This window comes from Bufo gargarizans, chromosome 5, assembly GCF_014858855.1.
Source record: "Bufo gargarizans isolate SCDJY-AF-19 chromosome 5, ASM1485885v1, whole genome shotgun sequence".
Taxonomy (NCBI): Eukaryota; Metazoa; Chordata; class Amphibia; order Anura; family Bufonidae; genus Bufo; species Bufo gargarizans.
The window spans coordinates 490,872,204-490,887,542 of record NC_058084.1 but is presented as its reverse complement, the minus strand read 5'-3'; the positions used below and the strand labels follow the sequence as shown (position 1 = coordinate 490,887,542).

The following is a 15,339-nucleotide window of genomic DNA, read 5'->3' as shown; positions in this document are numbered from 1 at the left end:
AAAAGCCTGTGGGTCCTGTTTCTCCCACCAACTTATTAAGAAAACCTGTGAGTCCTGCTTCCCTGTGCCCAGTAAGTCTGACTGGTACCAGGAAACAATGTACCGTAACTTACTTAGTGCTATTTTATAAAAAATGCATATAAATGGCGATTGATAATACTGATACTTAGGTATTTATTTACGATTTGTCCTACAGAACTTGCACATAAGCTTCAATCTTGACTACTACGAGAACATTCCCATACATAAAATAGATTATATCAAGGCAAAAGAGATTCCAGAAGATTTTCATGAGATTGGCACCAGAACCAGCAGCATGGAGAAGCTGTCTGTCCATACTGGTAATACCCTTTTGCCTCCTGCAGAGGGCAGCAGAGTACCTTCTACTAATAACACTGGTCAATGTACGAATCCTGGTGAAAATGCTTCACTAGATCCTCCTAATTCTGGAACTGTCACACTGCTACCTGGTGAAGGCGTCTTTGAGAAATGCAACCCATCAAACGGCAGCAATGGGATCATGTCGGGGTCCGCAAAACATTCAGGAAATGGATTAACAGGTCTATGCTGGGAAGATATTTATATAGCTATGTCTGCCTTCAAGACGCCCAGCAATGCCGTAAAGCAAGTCCCTAAAAATGCTTTCTAATGCTTCAAAAAAGGGACCACAGTATAGTATATGAACTGTAGTACTCATGCTTGGTGGAGTACTACTCCATAGTACCACAAGGGGGAGCTATTTGTGGTAATTTCCATCAATTATACAATGTATAGCAATGCATGGCCTATAGGCCGACACTGCATCCAGCCATGATACATGGCGTTTCCAGTTACACATCCTACTGGGGCGAAAAAGGTAAGAAACGTAAACGATGGATGATAATCTCCATCCAAAAAGTGTGCACTGTGCTCGTATCCATAGATCATCGGACCACCACTCCACTACTTCAGGCTCAATGAATGTTAGATATTAGCTGCTAATGATATGTGTAAGGGTAACTGACCCATCTTGTATTTGTGGCTGCATAAAATATAATATATATATATATATATATATATATATATATTTCCTGCATGGCTAAAAGTATGTGCACCTCCTCGGTGGCATCAGAAATTTCAGCTTCCATTATTCCATACAGCTATGCAATCTCTATAGACAAGCATCAGAAAGCAGTGCCGGACTGGGCCCACCAAAGGAAATGAGTACAGCACAGACAGGACCAGCTCCTCATGGGTGGGATGTTTGGATGTCCACATATTTTGGCCATGTAATGCATTTGGTGCCTGTATTTGGTAGAGCAGTTGCTCCATTTATTACTTATAAAAAGTAGTCGTATTGAACCCTTTTTTTGCGGCGCTGGAAACAGGAGGCGGATTTTCATAAAATACTTTTTTCGAGAATGAGAGTAAAATAGCTTGTTTATTTTTTTTGTCAACGCGTTTCAAGGGCATCCAGCCCTCTTCGTCAGGACAATAAAAGGTTATACTTTTATTGTCCTGACGAAGAGGGCTGGATGCCCTTGAAATGCGTTGACAAAAAAATAAACAAGCTATTTTACTCTCATTCTCGAAAAAAGTATTTTATGAAAATCCGCCTCCTGTTTCCAGCGCCGCAAAAAAAGGGTTCAATACAACTACTTTTTATCCTCCTACTTATCCCTTCTGCCACCGCTGGTGCAGAGAATAAGGAACCCTTGGCAGCAGCACAGGACCCCGCATGCTGGACGGGAAAATACCAGCACAAGCCTTCTACAGTTGTTGTGGCTATACACAACAACACACGGTAAGCGCTTCTTGTATAGAGTGAACCAAGACCGAAAATACAGCCACACACACGAGGCGCGGCCTCCTGTCTCTTTTTCTCTCCTTTCCTTTATCCATTTATTACTTATAATAATTCTGATAATTTCCCTTATTGAGAGAGCTTTATCAGAAGTGATTGAAAGGAAAAAGGAGGAGCTTGCCCAGAGGAACCAAAACCCTGGTATAGTCAAAGTATAAAGAGCTTAGAATCTTATTGCAAACGAGCTACCTTCAGCCACTACTAGCGGGGCTCAGGAGGTTAGTGCAGATATATACAGCCACCACGAGGGGGAGCTCATGAGCGCAATGCATAAAGATATATACAGCCACCACTAGATGGAGCTCAGGAGCTTACTGCATACAGATATATACAGCCACCACTAGAGGGAGCTCAGGAGATTACTGCATACAGATATATACAGCCACCACTAGAGGGAGCTCAGGAGATTACTACATACAGGTATATACAGCCACCACTAGAGGGAGCTTAGGAGATTACTACATACAGATATATACAGCCACCACTAGAGGGAGCTCAGGAGATTACTGCATACAGATATACACAGCCACCACTAGAGGGAGCTCAGGAGATTACTGCACACAGATATATACAGCCACCACTAGAGGGAGTTTAGGAGATTACTACATACAGATATATACAGCCACCACTAGAGGGAGCTCAGGAGATTACTGCATACAGATATATACAGCCACCACTAGATGGAGCTCAGGAGATTACTGCATACAGATATATACAGCCACCACTATAAGAGCTCAGGAGATTACTACATACAGATATATGCAGCCACCACTAGAGGGAGCTCAGGAGATTACTGCATATAGACATATACAGCCACCACTAGAGGAAGCTCAGGAGATTACTGCATACAGATATATACAGCCACTGCTACAGGGATCCTAGGAGTTTAATGCATGTAGATATATAGTCACCAGTAGAGGGAGCTCAGAATATTACTGCATACAGATATATACAGCCACCACTAGAGGGAGCTCAGGAGATTACTACATATAGATATATACAGCGACCACTAGAGGGAGCTCAGGAGGTTACTGTATACAGATATACAGTATACAGTCACCACTAGAGGAAGCCCAGGAACATATTAGATACAGACACATACAGCCATCACTAGAGTGAGCTTAGCAACTCATGCAAACAGTTCTATACAGCTACCACTACAGGGAGCTCAGAAGATAACTACATACAGATATATACACAGTCACCACTAGAGGGAGCTCAGGAGATTACTGCATACAGATATATACAGCCACCACTAGAGGGAGCTCAGGAGATTACTGCATACAGATATATACAGCGACAACTAGAGGAAACCCAAGAACATATTACATACAGACACATACAGCCATCATTAGGGTGCTCAGGAACTGACTGCACAATGCATTATTATTGGTTTCAGCCCATAGAACAGTAATCTCCTGAGCTCCCTCTAGTGGTGGTTGTATAGATCTGTATGTAGTAATCTCCAGAGCTTCCTCTAATGGTGGCTGTATATATCTGTATGTAGTAATCTCCTGATCTCCCTCTAGTGGTGGTTGTATATATCTGTATGCAGTAATCTCCTGAGCTCCCTCTAGTGGTGCCTGTATATATCTGTATGCAGTAATCTCCTGAGCTCCCTCTAGTGGTGGCTGTATATATCTGTATGCAGTAATCTCCTGAGCTCCCTCTAGTGGTGGCTGTATATATATGTATGCAGTAATCTCCTGAGCTCCCTCTAGTGGTGGCTGTATATATCTGTATGCAGTAATCTCCTGAGCTCCCTCTAGTGGTGGCTGTATATATCTGTATACAGTAATCTCCTGAGCTCCCTCTAGTGGTGGCTGTATATATCTGTATGCAGTAATATCCTGAGATCCCTCTAGTGGTGGCTGTATATATCTCTATGCAGTAATCTCCTGAGCTCCCTCTACTGGTGACTGTATATATCTGTATGCAGTAATCTCCTGAGCTCCCTCTACTGGTGACTGTATATATCTGTATGCAGTAATCTCCTGAGCTCCCTCTAGTGGTGGCTGTATATATCTGTATGCAGTAAGCTCCTAAGCTCCCTCTAGTGTTGACTGTATGAATTTTATCTGCAGTTTATATCATAAATGTTGTGACATCTGTAATTTTATAACAAAAAGCTCCACAGCAACTTGGTGTTACCAATGAGTCGTGACAAAATAGTAGAAAAAGTTTAAAGTGTAACTTTACTAAGCCAAGGAAAGTTTGAGGTTGCAGTTACCCTGCATGCTGGGAGTTGTAGTTTTGCAACAGATGTAATCACATGATTTCTAACAAAGAAAGGTGCAGATAAACAACAATGGGGGACCCCACTGCCATACCGGTAGTAGGCTTATGTGATCCTTACTAGGTATCCTAAAATGCAATGATAAAATATTTGGGGGTTGTGTATATAGAAATATACTTGCTTATACAGACGTGGACAAAATTGTTGGTACCCTTTGGTCAATGAAAGAAAAAGTCACAATGGTCACAGAAATAACTTTAATCTGACAAAAGTAATAATAAATTAAAATTCTATAAATGTTAACCAATGAAAGTCAGACATTGTTTTTCAACCATGCTTCAACAGAATTATGTAAAAAAATAAACTCATGAAACAGGCATGGACAAAAATGATGGTACCCCTAACTTAATATTTTGTTGCGCAACCTTTTGAGGCAATCACTGCAATCAAACGCTTCCTGTAACTGTCAATGAGACATCTGCACCTCTCAGCAGGTATTTTGGCCCACTCCTCATGAGCAAACTGCTCCAGTTGTGTCCGGTTTGAAGGGTGCCTTTTCCAGACTGCATGTTTCAGCTCCTTCCAAAGATGCTCAATAGGATTGAGGTCAGGGCTCATAGAAGGCCACTTTAGAATAGTCCAATTTTTTCCTCTTAGCCATTCTTGGGTGTTTTTAGCGGTGTGTTTTGGGTCATTGTCCTGTTGCAAGACCCATGACCTGCGACTGAGACCAAGCTTTCTGACACTGGCTAGTACATTTCTCTCTAGAATTCCTTGATAGTCTTGAGATTTCATTGTACCCTGCACAGATTCAAGACACCCTGTGCCAGACGCAGCAAAGCAGCCCCAGAACATAACAGAGCCTCCTCCATGTTTCACAGTAGGGACAGTGTTCTTTTCTTGATATGCTTCATTTTTTCGTCTGTGAACATACAGCTGATGTGCCTTGGCAAAAACTTCGATTTTTGTCTCATCTGTCCACAGGACATTCTCCCAGAAGCTTTGTGGCTTGTCAACATGTAGTTTGGCATATTCCAGTCTTGCTTTTTTATGATTCGTTTTCAACAATGGTGTCCTCCTTGGTCGTCTCCCATGTAGTCCACTTTGGCTCAAACAACGACGGATGGTGCGATCTGACACTGATGTTCCTTGAGCATGAAGTTCACCTTGAATCTCTTTAGAAGTCTTTCTAGGCTCTTTTGTTACCATTCGGATTATCCGTCTCTTAGATTTGTCATCAATTTTCCTCCTGCGGCCACGTCCAGGGAGGTTGGCTACAGTCCCATGGATCTTAAACTTATGAATAATATGTGCAACTGTACTCACAGGAACATCTAGTTGCTTGGAGATGGTCTTATAGCCTTTACCTTTAACATGCTTGTCTATAATTTTCTTTCTGATCTCTTGAGACAGCTCTTTCCTTTGCTTCCTCTGGTCCATGTCGAGTGTGGTACACACCATATCACCAAACAACACAGTGATTACCTGGAGCCATATATATAGGCCCAATGGCTGATTACAAGGTTGTAGACACCTGTGATGCTAATTAGTGGACACACCTTGAATTAACATGTCCCTTTGGTCACATTATGTTCTGTGTTTTCTAGGGGTACCATCATTTTTGTCCATGCCTGTTTCATGAGTTTATTTTTTTACATAATTCTGTTGAAGCATGGTTGAAAAACAATGTCTGACTTTCATTGGTTAACATTTATAGAATTTTAATTTATTATTACTTTTGTCAGATTAAAGTTATTTCTGTGACCATTGTGACTTTTTCTTTCATTGACCAAAGGGTACCAACAATTTTGTCCACGTCTGTATAAGATGCTATGCATACCATAACTAAAGCTGCTAAATAGAAAAAATGTTTATTGATATTATATATGGTTTATTTGCTTAGACTCCATGTTCTACGAAGGAGCGTCCATCTTAACATTCTTCCCCAAGCTGAACAGGTTCTAGCTTGGCCCTTGTCACTAGAGATTCCCAGCTGCCATCTATTGATTTCACTGGCTCTTAAATCTTTTTTTACTGCTGCTCCCCCTGCTGGCAACAGCTGATCATGGAGGCTCCAGGCAGCTAGGGTGCCCCACACTTCCCCTGGGTTTCCAATGCTGGCTGTAGAGCCATAATGTAAGAAGATGTTGTTCACCTTTAAGTAAATCTCCACATTGTATCTTCAAGTTATTTTTAAGTCCGATTACTCCAGCTGATTACTTTCTTAACATATCTTTATAGCGGTCAAAGCTTTTTTCTTCTGCTACAGAGCTACAAATCTTCTGGGTAGACGTAGTATTATCTGGTATAATTCAGCTGCCTGCAGCCAACTGAGGAGATTACTGTATACAGATATATACAGCCACCACTAGAGGGAGCTCAAGAGATTACTACATACAGGTATATACAGCCACCACTAGATGGAGCTCAGGAGATTACTGCATACAGATATATACAGCCACCACTAGAGGGAGCTCTGGAGATTACTGTATACAGATATATACAGCCTCCACTAGAGGGAGCTCAGGAGATTACTGCATACAGATATATACAGTCACCACTAGAGGGAGCTCTGGAGATTACTGTATACAGATATATACAGCCACCATTAGAGGGAGCTCAGGAGATTACTGCATACAGATATATACAGCCACCACTATAAGAGCTCAGGAGATTACTACATACAGATATATGCAGCCACCACTAGAGGGAGCTCAGGAGATTACTGCATATAGACATATACAGCCACCACTAGAGGAAGCTCAGGAGATTACTGCATACAGATATATACAGCCACCACTAGAGGGAGCTCAGGAGATTACTACATACAGGTATATACAGCCACTACTAGGGGGAGCTCAGGAGATTACTGCACACAGATATATACAGCCACCACTAGAGGGTACTCAGGAGATTACTGCATACAGATATATACAGCCACCACTAGAGAGAGCTCAGGAGATTACTGCATACAGATATATACAGCCACTACTAGAGGGAGCTCAGGAGATTACTGCATACAGATATATACAGTCTCCATTAGAGGGAGCTCAGATTACTGCATACAGATATATACAACCACCACTAGAGGGAGCTCAGGAGATTACTACATACAGATATATACAGCCACCACTAGAGGGAGCTCAGGAGATTACTACATACAGATATATACAGCCACCACTAGAGGGAGCTCTGGAGATTACTGCATACAGATATATACAGCCACCACTAGAGGGAGCTCAGGAGATTACTACATACAGATATGTACAATCACCACTAGAGGAGCTCAGGAGATTACTACATACAGATATATACAGCCACCACTAGAGGAAGCTCAGGAGATTACTGCATACAGATATATACAGCCACCACTAGAGGGAGCTCAGGAGATTACTGCATACAGATATATACAGCCACCACTAGAGGGAGCTCAGGAGAATACTCCATACAGATATATACAGACACCACTAGAGGGAGCTCAGGAGATTACTACATACAGATATATACAGCCACCACTAGAGGGAGCTCAGGAGATTACTGCATACAGGTATATACAGCCACCACTAGAGCGAGCACAGGAGATTACTACATACAGATATATACAGCCACCACTAGGGGAGCTAGTTCCCCCTAGTGCTGGCTGCTGGCAGACAACTTGTTATCATGTATCTCTTATGTCTATGCAGGGGATTTAGAATTCTGTGTCATAAAATAGGCACCAACAGCTATAAAGATGTATTCAAGAGTTAACATCCACAGAATTGTGATGTTTAAAGGTGAACTGACACGTTAAGGCAATGATTTGGGAGTTCCCCATGTGTTTCAGAAGCACAACTCCCAGCAATGTCCTGACAGCCACATGCTGGGAGTTATATTTGGGAGCCATCAGTTGGAGACTGCTGCTGTGAGAAGTCTGCTGCTCCGAGGATACATACAGGATCCTCTTCTATATCAGCCTTGCTCCGCTCACTATAGGCGGCATTATGTAACAGTATACCTCTCCCTGCTGAATGTATTCCTGCTCTGCTGGATGATATTATATTGGTCGCAGTATATTATGTATATTATAAATGTCTTGTGACTAATCAGAACTTCATGTATCTGTGTAAATGTGATTGTACTCCAGTAAATACACTGACGGAACGGATCTTGTGTGGCGGGTTTCTTGTAGATTAAGGGTATGGACAGTACAATCAGGGCCTTCAATATGAAAACGAATGGCCCAGAAATCCTGGTGATCTAGCAGGGTCCAGGTCAGGACCTACATGTCCATGCCCCCGATCGGCCTCCATTACCATTCCATGACAGCCACTACTACCTTCCTAGAGGCCACGAGAAGTGGTCTCCCGGGGCCGCAGGTTTTCACTTCCGGTTCCCGTCTCGACACGTGTGAGATGCCTGTTGTGGCCAGTGACTGGTGCTCAGTCAAGTCAAAACTTGACCAAGAAGCAGAGACCTTAAAGGTCTCCGGTACCTAAAAGTTATCCCCGATCCACTGATCTCAAAATCGGAGGTCTCATACCCAAGCATGCAACCTGCCGCCCCATTCATTCTCTATGGGACTGCCAGCTGATGAGGTACCCTCACCGACCTGAGGATAGGTCTTCAATATTTAAAGGAGTGTCCTTTCTGCTGCAAATTAGCAGGTGTGTCCTTTCTGCTGCAGTTCTCTCCCTATCACAGCCCAATTAACGGATGGAACTGAGCATGAGCGTCCACCTCAGCGAGGTGGACAGAGAAATAGAAAAAAATAACAAACAGCAGGTGGCGCTATACAGATTGATTTCATTGAACAACCCAGTGGTGATACTAAGGGGGTCATCTACGAACAGATATATGCCACTTTTGTGTCGTACATCCAGCGCAGATTCGGTTGCACGCCATGTTGCGGCAGAATCTGAGACTTCTTCCCAGCTCACTCCAGGTTTTTTTAAAAGTGGGCATGGCGGAGAAGAGGACAGGCCGGCAGGCCCGTCTCATTCATCATTGTCTACGCCTGGTTTAGGCATAGGAAATGGTCTGAATGTAAGACAGCAAGGAAGCCATGAAGTCAATGGCGCCGCAAAAAATGTGGATGCAAAACGGACGGTATTTGTATTTTGCAGGTACGCAATTTGCGGACCACAAAATACATACGGTCATGTGCACGGGCAGTAGTTCCTGCTTTTTCAGTATATTCTTGTGTTACACACTGATTGTCTATAATGGCAGATACCGGATATAATATATACAAAACACACGTAATAAAACATTCACAACTACAATGCTACAGACTACAATTACACCGCAACTATTTCTCCACTGTACAGTGAAATACGATAGATATAAAAGACCTGAGATACGCCAACCACGCGGCCACAAAAGGTTAAACGGGAAATCTTCGTTATAAATGGATAATAATGTTAAAAATAAGCAAAAATTTACAGAAACTCCATAATAACCTGGTCAGTCTAGGGTAAAACACACAAGTGAAATTCTTCGATATGTGACGTGTTCTCGGTGGGGAAAGAGTCGCTGCCAGACACCTCTGTACCCCGGACTTACCTCCCTGAGAGGGCCTCTGCTGACATGAAGGGTCGGGAGGCCCCCATACACATAGATCGTCAGCCGGTCCCACCAACATCGTCAGGTTCAGCTGATATACATCTAATGTTTATGGCCAGAGATTTCCAGTGAAGGATGAGGTAGTTTACCTTCTGCCGCTTCCATCCCACACTTCTTGGATACCGCCTGTAAATTTACATCTACCGATGACCTATCCTTAGGTCTGACCCTGGTACTTCCACTAATCAGCAGGACAGGCAGTGCCCAGTCTTTTGATGGGTGTGCAGTACTGTGCAAAAGTCATAGACCAGCCTTCTTTACTTGTGCACCCTACTGCCACTTTAACTCTTCCACCCTTCCAATCTTTACTGCACTGCCCCAACTAATGATTTCTGGTGGTTGTACAGTAAGGTACAAATACCACCCTTCCTTTCTTGTGCACCCTACTGTCACTTTAACTCATTTGTCCGTCCAATCTTTCAGTCAATGCTGTGCAAAGGTCAGAAACCATCGTTCCTTACTTGCGCACCTAACTGCAACTTTAATTCTTCCACCCTTCAAATCTTTACTTCAATTTCCAATGTCATGCACCCAAATAAATGTCCTTTGGCGAGTGTCCAGCACTGTGCAAATGTCATAGACCATCCTTTTTTACTTTTATACCCTACTGCCACTTTAACCCTTCCATCCTTTGAATCTTTACTGCAATGCTCTACGTCCTGTGAAGTGGCAGAGGTCAGAGACCACCATTCCTTACTTGTGCACCCTACTGTCACTTTAACACTTCCATCCTTCCAATCTTTGCGTCAATGTTCTATGTCGTGGTGTGCAGTACTGTGCAAAAACCAGAGACCATTCTTCCTTATCTGTCCACCCTACTGCCACTTTAACATGTCCATCCTTCCAATCTTTACGTGTCACGGAAAGGTGTACAGGAAACAAGACAATGCAAAATGAATATATGACTCACTGGATCCAAAACTAAGGAACAAAAGGGAGACCCCTGCATAAGACCTGGCACTCTCCCTGACTCTGCTCAGCCTATGCAAACACCCCAATGGTGGATGATCGCATATCCACGTACCTCGACTATATAACACCTGAACACCCTACAATAGTGAGGAGACACGACCACCGGCTCCCTACACTAGACACAGAGGGAGTCAGGGTCACCTGGGATCCAGCAAACATAAAATCACAAATGAATGTACAACACTTATCTTGTAGAAGACTGGGACATAGGATCAGCATGCACACACACTCCAGGAAGTTGTATAAACCGCACACTAATGCATTATGGGGAGGAATTTAAAGGGATGCAATCAGTCCAACTACAAGACAGCTGAGAGAGGCTAACGAGATAAGGAACTGAAAACCAAAACAAAGAAAGCTCAAGGAGGAGGTTCTGAAAGGCATCTGTCAGAGCTTCTCAGATGTCTGGTTGTGACATTACGTCAACGCTCTACGTCGGGTATCCAATTAATTATCTTTTTCTGGTCGTACAGTACTGTGCAAAAATCAGAGACCAGCCTTTCTTGTCTGTCCACCCTACTGCCACTTTAACATGTCCATCCTTTTAATCTTTACATCAATGCTCTATGTCAGGTATCCAATTATCTTCTGGTCATACAGTACTTGTCCACCCTACTGTCACTTGAACACTTCCATCCTTCCAGTATTTACTGCAATGCTCTGTACAAAAGTCCGGGACCATTCTTCCTCACTTGTGCACCCTACTGTCACTTTAACTCTTTTTATTGACCTGTAGAAAACACAGTAACTCTCACACAAACAACTACCCACTGATTATGGCAACCCCGCATCTAAAGTGCAGATATTTCTGAGATCAGAGATACAATTACCCACAAGCACATGGGGGAGGAAAGTCAAGAGGAAAGTCATTTTTAGGCAAGGCTTTAAGAGGCTTCCCCAATTAGGCAAATCTTGTCCATAAGCCGCCTTATAGCATAGTGTATATAGGTCATAGAGGGCAGAGGTTCTCTGGAGGCTCCCTCTAGTAGGCCAAGTGGACAGAGCCGCTCTGTAGGACTCATATATTATATAAATGGTCGCCATTTTATTTGTATTGGAGCCAAAGTAAAAATACAAAGCGGCAAGTACAAGTAAAATGAGTGGCTTCGCCAAACCGAAGTTTTAGAAGGTGGGCAAAGCTAGGAAAACCCCTTTAAACTGACGAGAAGGTTGGTCTCTGACTTTTGCACAGTTCTCTACACCAATATATATAAACCTTTTATGACAATTTACGCCATTTTCATGGAAGGCAGCACAAAAATTTTAATAAATTATCTGCAATTGTCTTTAATGTACTTAGTCTACGCAAGGTCTCGAGGGGACCGTTGAAGCTTGCCACATGGACATGCCGATCCCGAGCCGCCATATCATCTTATCAAAGGCCAGCCGGAATCTATGGACCTCATTTATCAAAACTGTCTCAGCAAATAACCCGCCTTGTTGTCCACAGCAACCAATCAGAGCCAAGCTTTGGGTCTGCTTTTTCCTTAAGGTAGGTGGACCTAGTCTTTAAACCCAAGCTACGGCACAAGTAGGCCGTCTAGCAGATGAATGTCAGATGCCAGGCTTTCAAAAACGACTGACCACTGCCAGTAGCAGTGCCTCCATTAGTATCACATGATCCGTGGGCACTCACCAATCACTTCCGTCCCACCGGCCCCGGCCCAGTCTTGTAATATATCTAAATTAACTTTAGAAGATGATGAAAACAAATAGACAATGTGTTTTAGTGTGATGCCATAGGATTAATAAAAAAAATGCTTGAAATTAGAAAATAGTCATTTATTGCCTACTATAAGCCTCACCATTCTAAAAATTTGCAAAAATTATTAAAAAACAAGACTAAAAATGACCACAATAAAGCTGGAAAAATCATTCAAAAAATTAAAAAGTCATACATAACATGCAGCAGTAAAATCAGCTAAACTGGGCCTGAAGACTGAGGACAGGACATCAATACCTGATCGGTGGATGTCTGACACACCGCAGCCCGCCGATTAGCTGCAGCTCACCAAGCACAGCGCTGTACACTGCATAGTGGCTGTGCTTGGTATTGCAGCTCAGTCACTGGAATGAGTGTCACTGGCCTAGGAAGAGGCTGCAGCCTCTTCAAACAGCTGATCGTGAGGATGCCAGGAGTATGAACCCACCGATCAGATATAGATGACCTATTGTGAGGACAGGCCATCCATGTCAAAATCTAAGACACCCCCTTTAAACGGGTTTTCCATGACCCTCCTTAATTACTCATAGAAAGATTACAATATACTTACTGTCTCCGTCTCAAAGTCGTGTGGATCGCCCACTTGGGAACCTGATTATATGATGCTCCTCTTGCGCCCAGGGCACTTCCTTTACCAGGTTTCGTGGCTGGGCTGTGGACGGGGTGTCACTTCTGTTGTGGACAGGGCCAGAATGCATGGAGCATGCGCAAACTTCTGAATCTATCTAATCTGCGCATGCACCAGGGAGAGGAACAGTTCTGGTTCCATCCACTGCAAATGTGACGTCCCGTCCAAAGCCCAGGCCGGAAAACCTGCTAAAGGACATGACATTGTCCTCATCTGCGCATGCGCCAGGGAGAGGGACAGTTCTGGTTCCATCCACTGCAAATGTGACGTCCTGTTCAAAGCCCAGGCCGGAAAACCTGGTAATGGACGTGACATTGTCCTCATCTGCGCATGCGCAAAGGGACAGGAACAGTTCTGGTTCGATCCACTGCAAATGTGACGTCCTGTCCAAAGCCCAGGCCGGAAAACCTGCTAAAGGACATGACATTGTCCTCATCTGCACATGCACAAGGGTCAGGAACAGTTCTGGTTCCATCCACAACAGAAGTGATGTCCTGTCCATAGCCCAGGTGGGAAAACCTGGTAAAGGAGGTGACATCGTCCTCATCGGTGCATGGGCCAGGGAGAGGAACAGTTCTGGTTCCATCCACAACAGAAGTGATGTCCTGTCCATAGCCCAGGCTGGAAAACCCGGTAAAGAACGTGACATTGTCCTCATCTGCCCATGCGCCAGGATGAGGAATAGCTCTGGTCCATCCACGGGAGAAGTGATGTCCTGTCCATAGTCCAGGCTGGAAAACCTGTTAAAGGACATGACATCGGAGGAAGCAGGATTTTCAGGAGAGGAGCCTGATGTGACCGGGTTCCAGAGTGGCCGATCCACACAACTGTCTGAACGGTAAGCATATTACAAAATTTCTAGTAGAAGCGAGATACGAGTAGCTAAGGAGAGTTTGCGGGGCCCTTTAAGACAGTTTTGATAAATGTGGCTTATTATGTGCAGGATTTTAAGAATTTTGTCATGATGAGATTTCACACGCCCAAGTGAGCGGAGTCCAATTCTTCACCCAATTTATATGGGGTTTTTTTTAAGTCCAGACCACGGATGTGAAGTGTAAAAAGTCATTACAGTTTTCACCCGCACTTCTTACAGGAGGGAAGGAGGGCGCAAGAACATTTTAAATAATGTTGCCAACAAAACTGAAAAAAATTCAATAGTTAAAAAAATATATTTTTCCATATATCACAACTTCCAGGCGTTCGTCATCATCAGCACAAAGTAAACATCACTGTCGATCGAGGCGCTCACTCCCGAGTAATAGTTCAAGAATTCAGTTTTTGTCACCTGGAATAAAAAATGGGGGGAAAAAAAAACAGAATTATCTTCAAGTGATAAGATTACAAGGGGTTGCACCTGTGCACAGGGTAGCAGTCAGATCCTGGGCCCCTCTAGCCGGGCCCCACCTACCATATACTGGGGTCTTCTCATGTAGCAGAGGCCTTGTGGTATCAGGGCCTGGGTGTGACTGCTACCTCTGCGCCCATTACAGCTGCGCCCCCTGGTGGCACGTCCCATTGTAGCACTTACAGGTAACATGCAATCAAATGATCACCTATAGATAAGTTTTTGAGTCTTCCAAGTTTTTCTACTTCCATTTGCCTATTTAACCCCTCCAGGGGCCCCAGCGGTTGGACCTGCACCATTCAGACTCCCAGGGTACGTTCACACGGCGCCATGTATACCGTGGCAGAAACTGCAGTTGATCACTTTGGATGCTGCTGACCCGCCGCCGACTTGGCTCTACTGAATGAGAGGACACCCACACTCCAAGCGGCAGCGTTAAACCGTTGGCACTTCTGCACCTCACTACTATCTCCTGTGGTTAACCTAGTGTCATCCTGTGTATTTATTTCCAGGTCCTATATAATGTGCATTTCCTATTTTGCAACTGTTTATGTTCACGTGTAATATGCCTGGTTCACCAGTAGGTGGCAGCATAAATGGCAGAGCTATAGTTACATAGAGTGGAACCGTTCCATTCCATTCTAACATTCCCCTCTGTGGTGTGGTGGCCAGGAAGGGTGGAGACCGGTAAGTTCAAGTTTAGGTCTTCCCTAGACAGGGGAAGGGTGTGCAGCAGGTGCATGTCCCTGTTGAACGAGCCCTGTATAGGCCAGCAAGAGCACCTTCAGCTCAGCTGGACATGGAGGCAGAAGCTTGGAGCCTCTGAAGCCAGAAAGTATAGTTCCCTGGACTAACCTAGAGCCAGACTACAAGAGAGAAGTTGCAGCATCCTGCAGAAGCAGAGATTCTATTTAGGCTTGTCAGCACAGCAGAGCCAGAGAGCGACAGATGTAGCAGAGACGAGTTTGCCTGCCACAGTTTACATGCT

General features: G+C 44.0%; 2 protein-coding genes across 7 annotated transcripts in view; one reads left to right on the top strand and one right to left on the bottom strand.

Annotated features, from left to right (window-relative positions):
* Window positions 1–840, top strand: part of IL7R (interleukin 7 receptor) — a 49,837-nt gene extending 48,997 nt beyond the window's left edge. For all 3 annotated transcript variants that reach the window (XM_044295232.1, XM_044295231.1, XM_044295233.1), the window contains one exon: window positions 197–840. In XM_044295232.1, the coding sequence (XP_044151167.1) occupies window positions 197–649 (453 nt within the window). In that variant the 3' untranslated portion in view covers window positions 650–840. The remainder of the gene's footprint in view (window positions 1–196) is intronic.
* Window positions 841–11,881: 11,041 nt separating this feature from the next.
* CAPSL (calcyphosine like) overlaps window positions 11,882–15,339 on the bottom strand; it is a 32,131-nt gene continuing 28,673 nt past the window's right edge. For 3 of the 4 annotated variants that reach the window (XM_044295622.1, XM_044295625.1, XM_044295624.1), the window contains one exon: window positions 11,882–14,291. Coding sequence is in view for 1 of the 4 variants with exons in the window: in XM_044295623.1 (XP_044151558.1) it covers window positions 14,190–14,291 (102 nt within the window). In the remaining 3 variants the exon portion in view is untranslated. The remainder of the gene's footprint in view (window positions 14,292–15,339) is intronic. The other variant, XM_044295623.1, reaches the window with a different exon arrangement.